The sequence below is a fragment of the Delphinus delphis genome, chromosome 8, assembly GCF_949987515.2.
Source record: "Delphinus delphis chromosome 8, mDelDel1.2, whole genome shotgun sequence".
NCBI lineage: Eukaryota > Metazoa > Chordata > Mammalia > Artiodactyla > Delphinidae > Delphinus > Delphinus delphis.
In genome coordinates this window covers 32,543,724-32,560,061 of record NC_082690.1, presented here as the reverse complement: position 1 = coordinate 32,560,061, position 16,338 = coordinate 32,543,724, and the positions used below count along the sequence as shown (strand labels likewise).

Genomic DNA, 16,338 nt, shown 5'->3' with positions numbered 1-16,338 from the left:
TTGTAGATGTTATGTGGATATTCATTTTTAAATAAATATGGTGGTGTTCCCTTTTTTCATTATTGACTTTCAATTTTATTTCATGATTGAAATAAAAGATTGATCAAGAGGGTACTCGATACGTAGATTCTGTGGAATTTTTATTGAGATTTATTATGTGGTCTTAACAGCGGTAAATTTTTATAAATGTTTTATATGTGTTGAAAAGCATTTTGCTATGTGGTTGCTGCAGGAAATATAATCAAAGTTGTTAACTTTATTGTTTATACTTTTATAACATTATTAATTTTCTTCTCTCCTCATGTATCAGTTTCTGGAAGAACGGTGTTTGAAAAAAAACCTCACACCATGATTGCAGATATGTCAGTTTTACCTTATAATTCTCAGTCTTTGTGTTCTGTGTCTCAGTGCTATGTGTCTAGGGGCATAAAGTGCATCATTGTAATCTTTCCCACGAGTTTTTCTTTTTCATAACTATAAGCTGCCCTTCTTTTACCTTATAAATACATTCGATATTAATTGCTGCTAGACCAGGTTTCTTTTGTTTAATAATTGCTTGGTTTGACTTTCCCACTCCTTTTATTTTCAACCTCTTAGTTCACTGTAAGACTGGTTTAAAAAATCAAAGGGGCGCAGACAGAGTGGGCTGACCAATGAGAGTAATTACCGTTGACTGGTGCTGATCAAATTATACCTTTGCCCAGGTAGAAAGCCAGAGCCATCAGGACATGGGTCTGCATTTGGAGGCCAGCTGCCCAGAGAACACTGTCTCTCTCTCTCTGGGTCCTTGACTATCTCCAACTGGAATCAGGATTTTGTTGGTAGAAAGTAGGTCACTTTATTTCTGTAATTTGTGCTTATGAGCAAAAGAGTTATTTTCCTACCAGAAGTTTTTAAAAAATGACACTATTTATGCATATATAGAAAGAGAGCGAGAGAGAGGGTACTATACATTGGGATATCCTTTCCTTGAGTTTTTATTTTTAAACTATTTTCCAACTTGTGAAGTTAATTTTTTTCTTAATATTTTCTTGGTAAAAATCACAAAGATTTTCAGGAAAAAGCACCTCATTTAGTGCACTGCGATCTAATGGGAATGAGAGGGTTTCTAGAACTGGGTAAGGAGTGTGTCAATTGGAAGGGACTTGAAAAATATGTGGGATCAAATTAGAGATTTTGATTGGTTATGAGGGTATTAGATTTGGGGTGGTACTGATTGAATTGAAATTGGTGTGGGACATATATAGCCAGACTTTGAGCACAGCCTGTTTCATTCAGAGGCTGAATCCTTCAAGGAAACCATTTTCTGGGTCTTGTGTATCGTCATTTGGGATTAAGATTTTAGACTGGCAGAAGGCAGGCACTGTATTGACCTTTTATTTTTTTTCCTTTAAAGCATAAAGATGAAAAGGATGACATTTTATACCAGAAAGCAACTTTTTTTCCCTGGTAAAATTCACATTTATTTATGCATTTAAAGTACAAGCATTGCATGCATATCATTTTTAGATTTCTTCATTGGGGCCATGTATTTCTGTTATTAAAGGGATTAAAACCTTTTTACTCTTTCACTTTATAATTGATTGTTACCTGGTGTATGGGATCTATAGATTTTGTTTGCTAATCAGTTTCTAGAAACTTGGTTGAACACTATATTTCTTTTTTTTTTTTAACATCTTTCTTGGAGTATAATTGCTTTAGAATGGTGTGTTAGTTTCTGCTTTATAACAAAGTGAATCAGTTATACATATCTGCCCATATCTATTCCCTCTTGCAACTGCCTCCCTCCCACCCTCCCTATCCTGCCCCTCTAGGTGGTCACAAAGCACTGAGCTGATCTCCCTGTGCTATGTGGCTGCTGCCCACTAGCTATCTATTTTACGTTTGGTAGCGTATGTATGTCCATGCCACTCTCTCACTTTGTCCCAGGTTACCCTTCCCCCTCCCATATCCTCAAGTCCATTCTCTGGTAGGTCTGCATCTTTATTCCCATCTTGCCCCTAGGTTCTTCATGACAATTTTTTTTTTTTTAGATTCCGTATATATGTGTTAGCATATGGTATTTGTATTTCTCTTTCTGACTTACTTCCCTCTATATGACAGGCTCTAGGTCCATGCACCTCACTACAAATAACTCAGTTTCGTTCCTTTCTATGGCTGAGTAATATTCCATCTGCTTTATCCATTCATCCTGTTGATGGACACTTTGGTTGCTTCCATGTCCTGGCTATTGTAAATAGAGATGCAATGAACATTTTGGTACATGACTCTTTTTGAATTATGGTTTTCTCAGGGTATATGCCCAATAGTGGGATTGCTGGGTCGTATGATAGTTCTAATTGTAGTTTTTTAAGGAACGTCCATACTGTTCTCCTTAGTGGCTGTATCAATTTACATTCCCACCAATAGTGCAAGAGGGTTCCGTTTTCTCCACACCCTCTCCAGCATTTATTGTTTGTAGAGTTTTTGATGATGGCCATTCTGACCGGTGTGAGATGATATCTCAGTGTAGCTTTGATTTGCATTTCTCTAATGATAAACGATGTTGAGCATCCTTTCATGTGTCTGCTGGCAATCTGTATATCTTCTTTGGAGAAATGTCTATTTAGGTCTTCTGCCCATTTTTGGAGTGGGTTGTTTGTTTTTATCATGTTGAGCTGCATGAGCTGCTTGTAAATTTTGGAGATTAATCCTTTGTCAGTTGCTTCATATGCAAATATTTTCTCCCATTCTGAGTGAACCCTATATTTCTAATAATTTGTCTATCAATGCAAATTAATGATTAGATTTTAATGAGAATGTTTCAGGTATTTACACATTAAGGATAATGCTTGTTAAGGATGTGTATATTTGTGTTCTGTACTTTTTTCCTGCTTTTGTTTACATAGGCACTCTTTCTATAATGGTAGATTTTTATCTGCGTCCCCTGTTTTATTATAACGTGATATGCTTGTACTTTTCTGCTTATGTTTTTACACTTTTCATGGTCTACAAATTGAATTTTGGTTTCAGTCATCATTTCTATTGGGTGTTATGTTTTCTTTTGTAATTGTTTCAGCTTATTTCATTGTTTTCCTTTCCCTAATTTATCTTTTGGGTTAAGCCATCCAATTTCTTGAGTTGACTGCTTAACTCCTTTCTTTTCAAGCTTGCTTAATGTCCTTACTGTTCAGTTAAGTTTTAATTCCTCTTTTTCTGTCTTATGATTTGTCCTAATTCTTTATTTTTAAATTTCAGCTTTATTGCTGTATAATTGACTTTTAAAATTGTAAAATATTCAGTCACCTTTGTGGTAATTTGCTATACATTGTGAAAGGATTCCCCCCATCTAGTTAATTAACACATTTCCTTCATATATTTACCTTTTTTGGTAAGAACATTTACATCCTACTCCTCTGGAAAATTTCAACTATACATCACATTGTTATCAACTATAATCACCATGGTTAACATTAGCTCCTGAGACTTTATTCACTGTGTACCCTTTTACCCTCCCTTCCCTGCCCTCCCCCGCAACCACTTTTCTACTCTTGTTCTGTAAGTTTTACTCTTTTTTTTTTTTTAACATTCCACATATAAGTGATACCATGCCATATTTGTCTTTCTCTGTCTTATTTTACTGGACATAATAGCCTCCAAGACCATCCATATTGTTGCAAATGACAAAATTTCATTCTTTTTATGGCTGAGTAGTATTCCATTGTATCTATGTACCACATCTTCTGTATCCATTCAGCCATCGCTGGACATGTTGGTTGTTTCCATATCTTATCCATTGTGAATGTGGGAGGGCAGATATCTCCTTGATATTCTGTTTTTATTTCCTTTAGCTATATAACCAGAAGTGAGAGTGCAGCATCATATGGTGGTTCTATTTACATTTTTTGAGGAACCTCCATACTGTTTTCCATAGTATGCACCATAGCTGCGCCAGTTTACATGCCTACCAAAAGAGTGTACTTTTTGCCCTTAAATTCAAACTTTGAAATTAAGATTGCTATACAATTTTCTTTTACTTGATGTTAAATCAGTTTGTTTTGTCATCCACTTATTTTCAATATTTTGTACTTTCTTTAGGCTTGGCTTGGAAATTTCCATGAAGAGACTTTCTGCTACAGTGAGGTGAGAAGCCACCCATGGACTCAAGCGTGGGAGTCTGGAGAGGTCTCAGGCACTTATACCCCCAACAGAGGAAACTCACAGAGCTGCAGGCGGAGGCAGGACTTGGCTCAGAGAGCCGTCTCCTCTGGGAAATACTGGATTTCCTTTGGCTCCAAAATGCTGACAAGAGTGGAATCCTTCTGGTGGATTGACAAGCCTGGAGAAGACACCACCTCGTTTGTTTAAAAGTTCAAGTCTGAGTTCCTGCCTCTCAGCTCTATCAAAACTTCTTTAAAAATAAAGGAAGTATAGGGAAGAGGTTACTCCCCAGCATTCTCAGGTCTCCAAAGCATACCTAAGAAGCTGGCAGTCCGTTGCTTATTCTGTTGCCGCCATGCAGTCTAAGCACTTTGGGAGCCAGAACCCAAGTTGTAAGATTACGATCGTCCACCCAACCATGGAAGAATTTGAAGATTTCAGCAAATATATTGTTTACATGGAGTGGCAAGGTGCACACCGAGCTGGCCTAGCCAAGGTAATTCCACCGAAAGGATGGAAAGCCAGACAGACGTACGATGATACCGATGACATCTTAATAGCCGTTCCCCTCCAGCAGGTGACCACTGGGCAGGCAGGTGTGTTTACTCAGCACCACAAAAGGAAGAAAGCCATGACTGTGAGCGAGTATCGCCGCTTAACAAACAGTGAAAAACACCAGACTCCATTCTACTCTGATTTTCAGGATCTGGAGCGAAAATATTGGAAAACGCGCCCCTATGATTCACCAGTATACGGTGCGGACGTCAGTGGCTCCTTATTCGATGAAAACACGAAGCAGTGGAACCTTGGACACCTGGGAACCATTCAGGACCTGCTGGAACAGGAGTGCGGAGTGCTCATGAAGGCGTCAACACCCCCTACCTGTACTTCGGCATGTGGAAGACCGCCTTCGCCTGGAACACGGAGGACATGGACCTTTACAGCATCAACTACCTGCAGCTCGGGGAGCCCAAGACTTGGTACGCGGTGCCCCCGGAGTACGGCCGGTGCCTGGAACACCTGGCCAGGGAGCTTTTCCCGGGCAGCTCGCGGGGCTGTGAGGCCTTCCAGCGGCACAAGGTGGCTCTCTTCTCGCCCAAGGTCCTCAAGGACAACGGCATCCCCTTCGGTCGGGTCACTCAGGAGGCTGGAGATTTCATAGTGACGTTTCCCTATGGCTACCACTCTGGCTACAACTGCGCGGAAGCCATCAATTTTGCCACCCAGTGCTGGATCGATTATGGCAAAGTGGCCTGGGAATAGGGCTCTGCATGACCTTTGGAAAGATCTTCGTCAGAATAAGGGAGATTTCAGGTGAGCATCCTTAGGATATTAAAAATGGGTGGTTGGGTGGGGACTCTAAAAGGGACCTATAATTACCAGCTGCGAAGGGAGTTGGATGTTAGAATAGTAACATTAAGACAAGAGCCCTGTAAGGTACTGAAATTGTGTGTGTGTGTGTGTGTGTGTGTGTGTGTGTGTGTGTGTGTGTGTGTGTGTGTGTGTGTGTGTGTCTCTTCTGTTTCCTGAAGCAATATGGAATGGAGACTTTGTTTTCTTGGAGCAGCACGGAAATAGGAAGGTGGAGAGGCTTTATCTTCCTTTCCAGCCAGGCTTGGAGATGGAACAATAAGATGAGTGTGGGCATGAAGAGGTGAGGAAGATGGGCCGTGTCCCTGGCATGCACTGTAGAAAAGAAAGGAGACTTGGGGAGGTCTGCATTGTCACCAGACTGTGAGGCCACCTTCCCTGTCCCCTCTCCAGAGCTGCAGAAGCTTTCCTTCCTCATCATGGCAGAGAGGGTGACCCCTAGGGGAAGCTGACTCTGTCCATTATGAAGTTTTGTCCTTGGTATGGGAAATTGCAGAAAGGCTATTACTCTGGATAGTAATAACAATTCTCTATTCAGTTCTCCTTCCCTATCACCTCCCCTGCAGCCTCTTATTTTTCTTTTAATGGTGAAGTAAATAAATGTGATGCTGTTGATGTGGTTTTGTGTTGTCCCTCCAGCCACAAACTCAGTCCATCCATGGTCCCACTCTGTATGCATATGTACAAAGTTGAATCTGAAGCGTGATGTCCTTCGTAAAGCAAACTTTTCCGTAGTCACTGCTTTGAGCTTTCCAGCAGTTACTTAGAGGGAGAACTGGACTTAGAGTCAGCAGAAATGGCATTCAAACTGCGCTTTGCTACTGTCTAGTCGTGGGACCTTCAGCCAAAGAATCATTGATTTTCTCTGAGCCAGAATTACAGTGCGAGAATTTTGTGAAGATACTGGGGATGTAAATATGACAGGCGTGTAAGAGGTGCTCATTTAATTTCATGTGCATCTGTACACTCTCCTGGCCTCTAGGGTCAGCCCAATGCCTAGGACATCCGCCCGTATTCTTTCTGTGATGCTCAGTTCTACTGTTGTGTTCCTCACCACACTCCCAGGCTTACACGTTACTTTTCTTTTAATTAATAGACTTCATTTTTGCAGAGTACTTCGCAACAAAATTAAGTGGAAAATACAGAGGATTCCAACATACTCGGTCCCATGCTCCTCCACCAGCATCCACACCAGAAAGGAACATTTGTTACAATCGAAGAACCTGCACTGACACCTCATTATCACCCAGAGTCCTTAGTTTAATTTATTCACTCTTGGCGTTGTACAGTCTATGGATTTGACCAATGTATAATGACATGTATCTACACTTATAATACCATACAGAATAGAGTCATTGCCTAAAAATCCTCTGTGCTCTGCCTAATCATCCCCCCTCCCCCCGCCGACAACCACTTATCATTTTCCTGCTTCCATAGTTTTGTCTTTTCCAGATGACTTCTTTCACGTAATAATATGCCTTTAAGTTTCCTCCATGTTTAGTGGTTTTATAGCTCATTTCCTTGTATTGGTGAATAATATTCCACTGTATGATGTATGACCCTTTATTTATCCACTCACGTGCTGAGGGACATCTTGGTTGCTTCCAATTTTTTCTGCAATTATGAATACAACTACTGTAAACATTTGTGTGCAAGTTTTGGTGTGGTTGTAAGTTTTCAGCTCATCTGAGGAAATAGCAAAGAGTGCGACTGCTGGATTGTGTGGTGAGACTATATTTAGTTTTGTAAGAAACTGCCAATTTTTTTTTTTTTTTTTTTGCGGTACGCGGGCCTCTCACTGCTGTGGCCTCTCCCGTTGCGGAGCACAGGCTCTGGACGCGCAGGCTCAGCGGCCATGGCTCACGGGCCCAGCCACTCTGCGGCATGTGGGATCTTCCTGGACTGGGGCTCGAACCTGTGTCCCCTGCATCGGCAGGCGGACTCTCAACCAGTGCGCCACCAGGGAAGCCCTGCTAATTATTTTTACCGGTAGAAAACTGATGTGCTTTTTTGGTTTTTTTTTCCTCATCATCTACTGCATGTTTGCACAAAACGTCACGCATACCCATTTACAAATTCCACTCCTTGTCGTATTTGTCCTTGTTGCAGTGTTACAAAGGCAAGGTAAAGATTTCACAATCAGTCAAGAGCCAGAGGACCCAGCCTTTATTCAGAGTCCTACCCCAGCTTATTTAGTAGTCTTTCAACAAATCAGGTTTTGATGGCTCTCCACTTGCCAGTTAAGGCAAAATGAGCTCTTAGCCACATTGCACCTCTGTTAGATTTGCACATAACAAGTTCAGATCAGTGCAAACATAATTTGTGCTAAATAAATATTACCTATTATCATTATTACTTAGAAGCCCAAAGTTGTAAGATGGACATTAGAACCTGTACTTAAACATAACTCGTAGAGGTTGGAGTTCGGGTCTTGGGACTCCTCTAAGATTTGTATAAAGGGTCAGTTATGGATCTGTCTGACTACCTGGCCACAATGAATTATTTGTAGAGATTAACCATTACACCAATTCAGTTTCCGTGTGTGTAAGGGTTCCTTTCCAGATATTTGGAAATAACTTCACCATGATATTTATGTTGTTAGATTGTGACCATATATGGGTCTTGAAGTTGCTTTTCCCCCCAATGTTTGTGTTACCTTTCATCACTTTAAATAGGAAAGCACAAACAGTTGGTAGGAATTGGCTACCGAGATAAGTGGAATGGACACTGATGTGAGTTGAAGAGATCCTGGTGAGGAGCAGCACTTGCCCATCCCGCTCTGCTTACCAACCGCTCAAACTGAAATGGCTCCCAAGCTCCTTGTCATTGACCTGCAGTGATTACAGGGTAATAGTGAGACCCTTCTCACGGTTCCTCAGCAAGTGGTGGGTGTTAGGGGGATAAGCAGTTTCAGGGAGGACAGAGGAAGGGCAGAACTGAGCCCTGTTGGGCATGGGTAACATGTTGGAGGTGCCACTCAATGAAAATGCAACATTTGTGTGGCCGGGTTTCTGGATATTTCTAGGATCCTGGCATCCATTATCCTCGTGCCCTAAATGTTCAGGCCCCTCTACCTAACAAAGAGCTACGTCCAGTCCTGTAGACCTCAGAGAGCATCTTTTCTTTGTCCCATCTCTCAGAGAGCCTTTTCTCAAAAGCTTCACATGGTGTCTATATATTTCAGTGCCTGTTCACTCACTCTCTTATTAATTAATTCATTCATTCAGCACATGTTTGCTAAGCACTTACCGTGTACCAGGCACTGTTTGTGGAATTGGGGACACAACAGTGAAAAAGGCAAAGTTTCAGTTCTCCTGGAGCTTATATTCTCATTATAAAGAGAGACATAACAAGTCAAGCAGTCACAAGGGCTAGGAGAAAAAATAAAGCAGAGTAAGGGGTTAGAGAGTGACAGGACTGCTGTGTCGGAGAGGGTAGCCTCTTGGGAGTGTGGTCTTCGAATGTGCGCTGTGGAGAAGGGATCCAGAGCATCACCCTAGGCAGAGGGACAACACATGCAAATACCTGCGGTGGGGGCACCCTTAAGGGGCTCACAGATTAGCAAAGTGGCTTGGGAGCAGGAGAGAGGAGGCGGGAGCTGTGGCAGGGGAAAGGCATAAAATGTCATAACTCAGTGAATGCAAACTCCTCCCACTGAGTGATTGGGGCCATTGGTGTTTTAGGTGACCTGGGGATGGAGAAATTTGGGGGTCACAGAGTCTTTGAAAGCACAGATAATTCACAGCCATCCCTGGAAATGGCTCTATCGTTCCTACCAGATGCAAATCCTGAGAGCAGAATGTCTGTATGTTCTCGTTTCCTGCAGTACCAGCTGACATGTCACGTTTCTGACTTGTGTTGCATTAGGTGGGACTTTAACAGAGCCAGCAGATCACTGACATTCACTAAGTTAACAACAGCCATCTCAGCTATGTATGAGCAGCAGCAAATCAATGCAGTCAGTATTTTGGAATTGTGCTGAGGCCCATATTCACATAATGTGGAGGGCAGTGAAGGCATCTCCTCAGGAGACTTCAGGAGAAATCCTCTGGATAAACAGCTACCAGGTGAGAGATCAGGTGTGAGAGTTGAACAGCGTATAGATTTAGAATTTGAGGCTATGCATGGGAAATCCTGGTGCCAGAGACGGATAATTTTTAGGAAAGAGCTAGGATTAAGAATTTGCAAAGAAAGAGCTCAGGATCCATTCCCTGGGAATGTCAAGGGTCTATTGCATAAGTTTCTTTTTCCTGAGAAACTCCTTAGTAACCAGGTGACCTAACCTCAGCTCGCTTGTGGTATATCACCTTGACTGTACTTACACACGACCCTCTAGGACCCTGAGTACTTTATTACCCTATGGTTTAGCTCATGGATTGAAGCAGCTTAAAACAGTTGATAATTATCTTTCTTGGCTTTCTCTGTTTAGTGAGGACTCAATGAATATTGTCAATTGAGTGAATGACTTGAAACCACCAATAGAAATGAAAAAAAGAGCTAGTATCATAAGAAACACCTAAAATAAATAAATAATTCCTATTACAGCATAATTGCTTTCGTGTTAATTGTTTTTTAAAATAAGATATCCAGTTCTAAGCTGGTGTTTGAAATAACTTACAGAGCCAGAGAATAAACTCTGCTTCTCTTATTCCAATATGAGACCTTCATTCATTGACTCCACAAATATTAAGCACCCTCACCGTGCCAGGCTAGTCCTACGTGCTAAGGAAACATAGTATGACGTTTATGATCTGCTTGGAGACAGACAGGCAGTTAGGCAGTTTCACCACGCCACAGCTTCTTCCCAGCTACCGTAACCATAGCCAGGCTCTCCCCCAAACTGCTGGTTTTAGAGCCTCTGAAGAAAGGCATCTTTTACTGGGAACAGTCAGCCTCAAGTTCAGGGCCAAAGCCTCTTGGGGCTCTCAGAGCTGTTTCAGTCTGTTGTCGGGCTCATGGCAGCTCTCTTGTTTACTTTTCTCAATCGTACCTGACAAATGGGCACAGGTCACCTTTGGGAGAGTGATGGCTGCTCCGGGCATTCCTTTCTCACCAGGTGTGCAGGGGGATGGGACTGGCTTTGAATGCTCCCACTGGCTGCTTCACTCTAGGAGGTGAGTGTGGCTTACTGTCAAATCCCTCCCTTCCTCCACTCATGACATTGACATTCGTTGGCTCCTTTAGGGAGCCTGGTCATTGCAATTCCATTTCCTGTGTTCCATTCCGTTTTCCCAAGATCTCCCCCCTTGCTATGGACCGATTGTGTCCTCCTAAAATTCATATGTTGACACCTTAATCTCCAGTTAGGGATTTGCAGGTGGGGCCATTGGGAAGTAATTAGATCATGAGGGTGGAGCCCTCATGAATGAGATTAATGCCCTTCTAAAAAGAGAGATGATTATCCTCTTCAGCATGTGAGGATGCAGCAAGAAGGTGGCTGTCTGTAAACCAGGAAGAGAACCCCCACCAAGAACTTGACCATGCTGGCACCCTAGTCTTGGACTTCCTGCCTCCAGAACTGTGAAAAGAAAATGGTGCTCAATCCCCCTACTTTATGGTAAAGAATGTTGACCTAAAGAGACATCAAACTTCTACCTGTCCAAGGTATCCACATCTAAGTGGGTCTCAGTTATATCACCTTTCTGAGATCTTGGCTAAGATAAAGGGATGGGTACCAGATGCTGCCACCAACTCCAGGCCAAGTATTAAGGGCAGCTTCTCTCTTTCCTGGGAAATGGGTCAGTCATGCTATCATTTGCCATTGCTATCTTGGACATTGGTTTAAAAATGAGCTATATATTTTGGCTCTGATGAAGTTAGAAGAGCTATATATATTTTATATCTCTATCATCTATTAAATATTCATTTAGTACTGTTTATGTATTTTTCTGAGCTCTTTGTATCCTGAATTTTATCACATCTAAGATGCCACTGATTATAAGCTACACTATTATTTTTCCTACCACTGAGGCAACTAAACTCTGCTATGCTATTGACTGTAAATTGCACCTCAATTTCAGACATGTTAAAATGTGAAAAATGCATGGCTTAGAATTAATGAAACATGGTATATTGATGCATGTTGTCTTAAAACAACTGTAGGAGGTAGGTTCTATCACTATCCTGACTTTGTAGATGAGGAAACTGAGGCATAGAGAGGTTCCACAATATGCCCAGGAGCACACTGCATTTGCACCCAGACAGTCTAACTCCAGGGCCCAGCTCATAACCACTACACTGTTCTCCCTGCAGATAAGGAAAGCCGAAAAAAGAAAGTTTCAGAAAAGTTATTTTAAATATTTCTCTGCATGAGGAGACTCAAAGTTATTCCTGTCTGCAGTTGTCCCCTAACATCTGGATCTATATCCAAAATCTGAGCAATCCGGAAGTGCTCAGGAGTTCTATGGACCATATGTCCATTTTAGTGCAAGCTCATGGGGTGAGTGTGCATGTGGACACATGGCTGCTTCTGTGAGGACTGAGGTTGTCTAGTATTACTTCTAGACATCATCCAAGGTTTAGCTTTGCCAGAAAGAAGACACTTCTGCCCACAGTTTCAGGAGAGCATGATTCAGCCTCCTGTTGGCTTGGGTATCAACCACCCCTTTTGACTCTGATGCCTTCTGCTTCTCACTTGAGGGTTGAGCCTGGTGTCCTTTCTTAGGTTTAGTCATGATGAGGAAAATGAATCAGGCATCCTCACCCAAATAGCACCTACTCCTCAGCCTCCTTGCCTCTCCTCATAATGCAAATGTGGTTAATTTCCTCACTACTTGTCAATTTCATACAAGAGTTTGACAATCAACAGAGAGGAGTGACAAAGAAGTAGCTTCAGGAACCTAGAAATTTAATCATTATTTTTGTTTAGAAGCCACAGTTTCAACATATCTCATCATTAAGTATGATTTTACACCATTGCTACTGTTTTTTCAGAGCTACTTCTCCCCAGATTAGCTTCAGCGACCTTTCTCTGCCCTCATAGCACATAGCTCTCTTAAAGAGCACTTCTCACACTGTATCGGAACCCCTTGTCTGTCTGTCTGTCTGTCTTCCCTACCTACTTCAGGTTCTGAGGTACCAAGTTCTGTATCTGTCTTGCCCTGGGCTAGAGGTGACACAGCCTGAAGTCTATGTTACAGAACTCACTGGTGGTGTGAAAGTTCCCCAGCGTTGCCTTTCCCTGTCTCAGGCAGAGCATCAGTTAACTTCTGCTTTCTTTTCTGGTTACCCATGGAGCCCTGCGAGGTGCTGGCCTGAGAGCAGGGACCAAGTCTAAGCTCGTTCCTCCCTGGATACTCGGCATCTAGCCGGTGCTCATGGTAGATGTTTTCAAAACATTTTGAAAATGAATGAATGGACTAGAGCCAAGAGACTCCAAGTGAAATTTCATGGAAGGGTTTTTCTCCCTTTCTTTTATTCATTTATTTAATCCCTGTATTAAATACTTACTGTATAACAGGCACTATGTATATATATGAGGGGGAAGGTAGCAATTAGATACAGGGGAAATACTGGGATTAATAAACACAATCAGGGAGTTCCCTGGTGGTCCCGTGATTAGGACTCTGCGCTTCTACTGTAGGGGCCTGGGTTCGATCCCTGGTCATGGAACTAAGGTCCCACAAGCTGCAAAAAAAAAAAAAAAAAAAAAAAGGCACAATCAGAAAGGGCCCTTAACATCACGTAGGGCAGGAGGAGGGCAAGGGGTGAGTGAGGACATGCTTGTTAGGAAGATGGATGAGTTGAGGACCTAATGTTTGGCTGCATTGTGTTTAGGAAAAAAAAAAAGGAAAAAAGTAAATGAAAGAGTTGAAGGGATGGGAATACAAGGTGAGAATTCCAGGCCTACGGAAGTATTTTATGATGTAAAGTCTCAGGACAAGAGAGAGCACTGTCTGTGGTAGAAACTGCAAGAATTTGAATAGTACTGCTCAGAGCAAAGACGGCCAGGTGGCACAGGCCAGAGGTGAGGCCCAAGAGGAAGGGATCAGATCTCAGTGGTGTTGGGGGTCAGGTAGGTAGCAGGGTTTCATCCTAAGGCACACGGAGAGCGATTGACGGGCTGTAAGAGTAGGATGATGTCATCAGATTTATTTTAGGAAGTCACTCCAGCTGCAGAATGGATTGGCGGGGATGAAGGGATTAAAAACTGGGTTTGAGAGAAGAGGTGGTGAGGACTGCAGGGCTGGAGAAGAGTCTAGTTTGACTCATGTCTTCAAACAGCTTGGAAAAGAATCAACCAAACCACTGAAATCCAAGTAGAATGTCATTTTATTCCACATCAGCCATTATTCTTCCCCTTCAGGTCTTTGCTGACAGCTATTGACACATGTTGGATTGGCATGGGTGTGAGTGCAGAGGCCTAAGAGGATCTGGTTAGAAACCTCGTCCCCAGGAGAAGAGAGTCGGTGGCAAAGAAAAGGGACCAGAGATGACCAAATGGAGACAGCGAATTATCGCTCATAAAGATGCTGGGAAAGACAGGCTTCCCCTAGAATGAGCTGTCAGTAAAAACTTTAATTAGGTCAAGGTACTCCCATGACGTACTATGTTCTAGAATCTTGGGGTGAGGACATTTGTAATTTGCAAAAGTAAACTCAATATCATCATATAACTTCCCTTTGGAAAGCAGCAAACAAAAAGAAGCTTTCTTGTTTGTACTATAAAGTAAAAGGAACTAAAGTAGACAAAATCAGCCTGGCTGTGGGATGTGCAAATGTTCTGTGTTATGTGCGTGTTGGTCACTGACAGGGGTCTGGGGAAAAAGTAGAATTTGCCGAAGAGGGTGGGGGAGTAATGGCAGAGATAGTTATGCTTATCAAAGTGGGGAGCAGGGATCAAGAAAGTTTGAAAAACAGTGAATTAAAGTCATATAAGTGCTTTAGTCATAAAAACTGAGAATTTATTTATATATTCTGCATTTTTTCAAACACAACATAATTATCAAATTTGACATCTATTACTCCAGACTGTGTGGTAGCCAATGGGACCCAGAGACTAAGAAGGGCCCACCCTGTCCCCCAAAGTACATAATCTAGTAGAGAAGACAGAGGAACGATTAATACCCTTACATGACAAGTAGCATAATAGAGCATGTATAAAGAACATGAGAAAGAGAGGGATTGATTTCTAGTTGTTTGTGTTTAGAGTTGACAACATGAATCGACATTGGGGAGCATGTATAATCCTAGATAGTAATATAAATATTAAAAAATCCCATGAAAACCCTAATCCTCACAGCCTCGCATGGAGGACATGGCAGAGGTGTACAAGGGTAAGGATGACCTGGCTGAGGGACAGGTACCACATGACCAGGGTCATCAACTCGAGATCAAAGGGGACTCCAAGTCAGGTTGTTACTGTGACATCACACTGTATGTGTCTTTTTTTGTTTTTATAATTAAGAAATAAATTTAGGTTTCATTTCAAGGGTCAAACATAGTCAACCTTTTCAGGTATAGAAGCCTCCAAGGAATTGGTTCTTAAGCTCCAAAATGTGCTCTTCTGACAATTTCTCTCCTATTTTATAGGCTCACCTCATGGATTTGCTGTGACTTAGAGGAAAGGCCAAGCTTAGGAAGCAGACGGACCTGGCTCAAATCTGGCTCAGGACTCACTGATTATGCCATCTTGGACAAGCATCTGAACACTCTGGTCCAGTTCCCCACGTGGCACACTGAGGAAATAAGATTAAATAATAAGATGTGAGTGAAGGCACCCTAGTAGGCACTCTGCTTCTGTCTCTACCACCACCGCAGTAAAGGTACCATCTCTCAACTGGATCTTTTTAAATGTTTGTCTTCATTTATTCTGGGCCACTCCAGTCTGTCCATTTCTGCACAGAAAACAAATGTGATTGTGTCTCCGACATTGAAAGATCAAAAGCCTCAACATGATTTATATAATATTTCTTTCCAAACTGCAGGACATGAGCCATTAGTGGGTCATAGAAACAACTTTGTGAGGTAGCAGCAGCATGTTTTTTAAAGGGTAACAAAATAGAACACAGCAGAAATACTAGATTGCAATGTCAATTTTAAGCATAAGGATTGTTACATGAAGCCTGTTTTCACAATATGGGTCCGGGTTCTAGTATTTTCTGAGAGAAGAAATAAGTACACCTGTGAAATAAAAATAGGACAATGGTGGGGGGCAGATAAGGAAGCTATATACACTTGAAAAAGCTATGGGGACAGAAGTGAGCTGTTAAATATTAAAAGTTTGATAGGAGAAATGAAAAAGACAATAGAAGTAGGTTTACAAGATAAGGATGAGAGAAAATTTCAGAAGATAAAGCATAGTGATAAGGGGATAGAAAATTGGAAGAAGAAAAGACACAAGAATTGGAGGTCCAGTCCATGAGGTCTGATATCCAAATACAGGAGAAAATGTGCAGAGGGACAAACTAGAGGAAGTTGTCAAAGAAGGAACTAAAAAGTTTTCATAAAACTAAAGAACAAGAATTTTGAGACGGAAGAAATTTAAGAGCACTGGGACAAAGAAAAGCTCCTATAAACTAATAGAGAGGAACACAACACACTAGGACTAGGAATCATACTTACATCTCCCTTATTCCTCATACCATACTCGCAAAACAATAAAAAAAGTTAATAAAACAAACCCAAAAACCCCAGTTAGAATTAAAGGTATAACTAAAATCCAAATTAAAAGTACAACTACCATAGAAAGAGGAAAAACCCTGTAAGATAATATTTATCTGTCTCTGGATGGGCAAATAACTTTCTAACTTTCTAAACATAAAGAACATGCAAGGCATTACAAAGGAAAAGACCCACTCAACATTTTAATATACTAAACTGAAATATT

At 41.7% G+C, this 16,338-nt stretch overlaps 1 protein-coding gene across 1 annotated transcript; it reads left to right on the top strand.

The window, feature by feature from the left end:
• Nucleotides 1–4,492: 4,492 nt before the first annotated feature.
• Nucleotides 4,493–15,245, top strand: LOC132430225 (lysine-specific demethylase 4D-like). Its single transcript, XM_069540884.1, is given in 3 exon segments — nucleotides 4,493–4,997; nucleotides 5,000–5,454; nucleotides 15,042–15,245. Coding segments are annotated over 2 exon segments (906 nt in total). The 5' UTR covers nucleotides 4,493–4,495; the 3' UTR covers nucleotides 5,404–5,454; nucleotides 15,042–15,245.
• The last annotated feature ends 1,093 nt before the right edge of the window (nucleotides 15,246–16,338 follow it).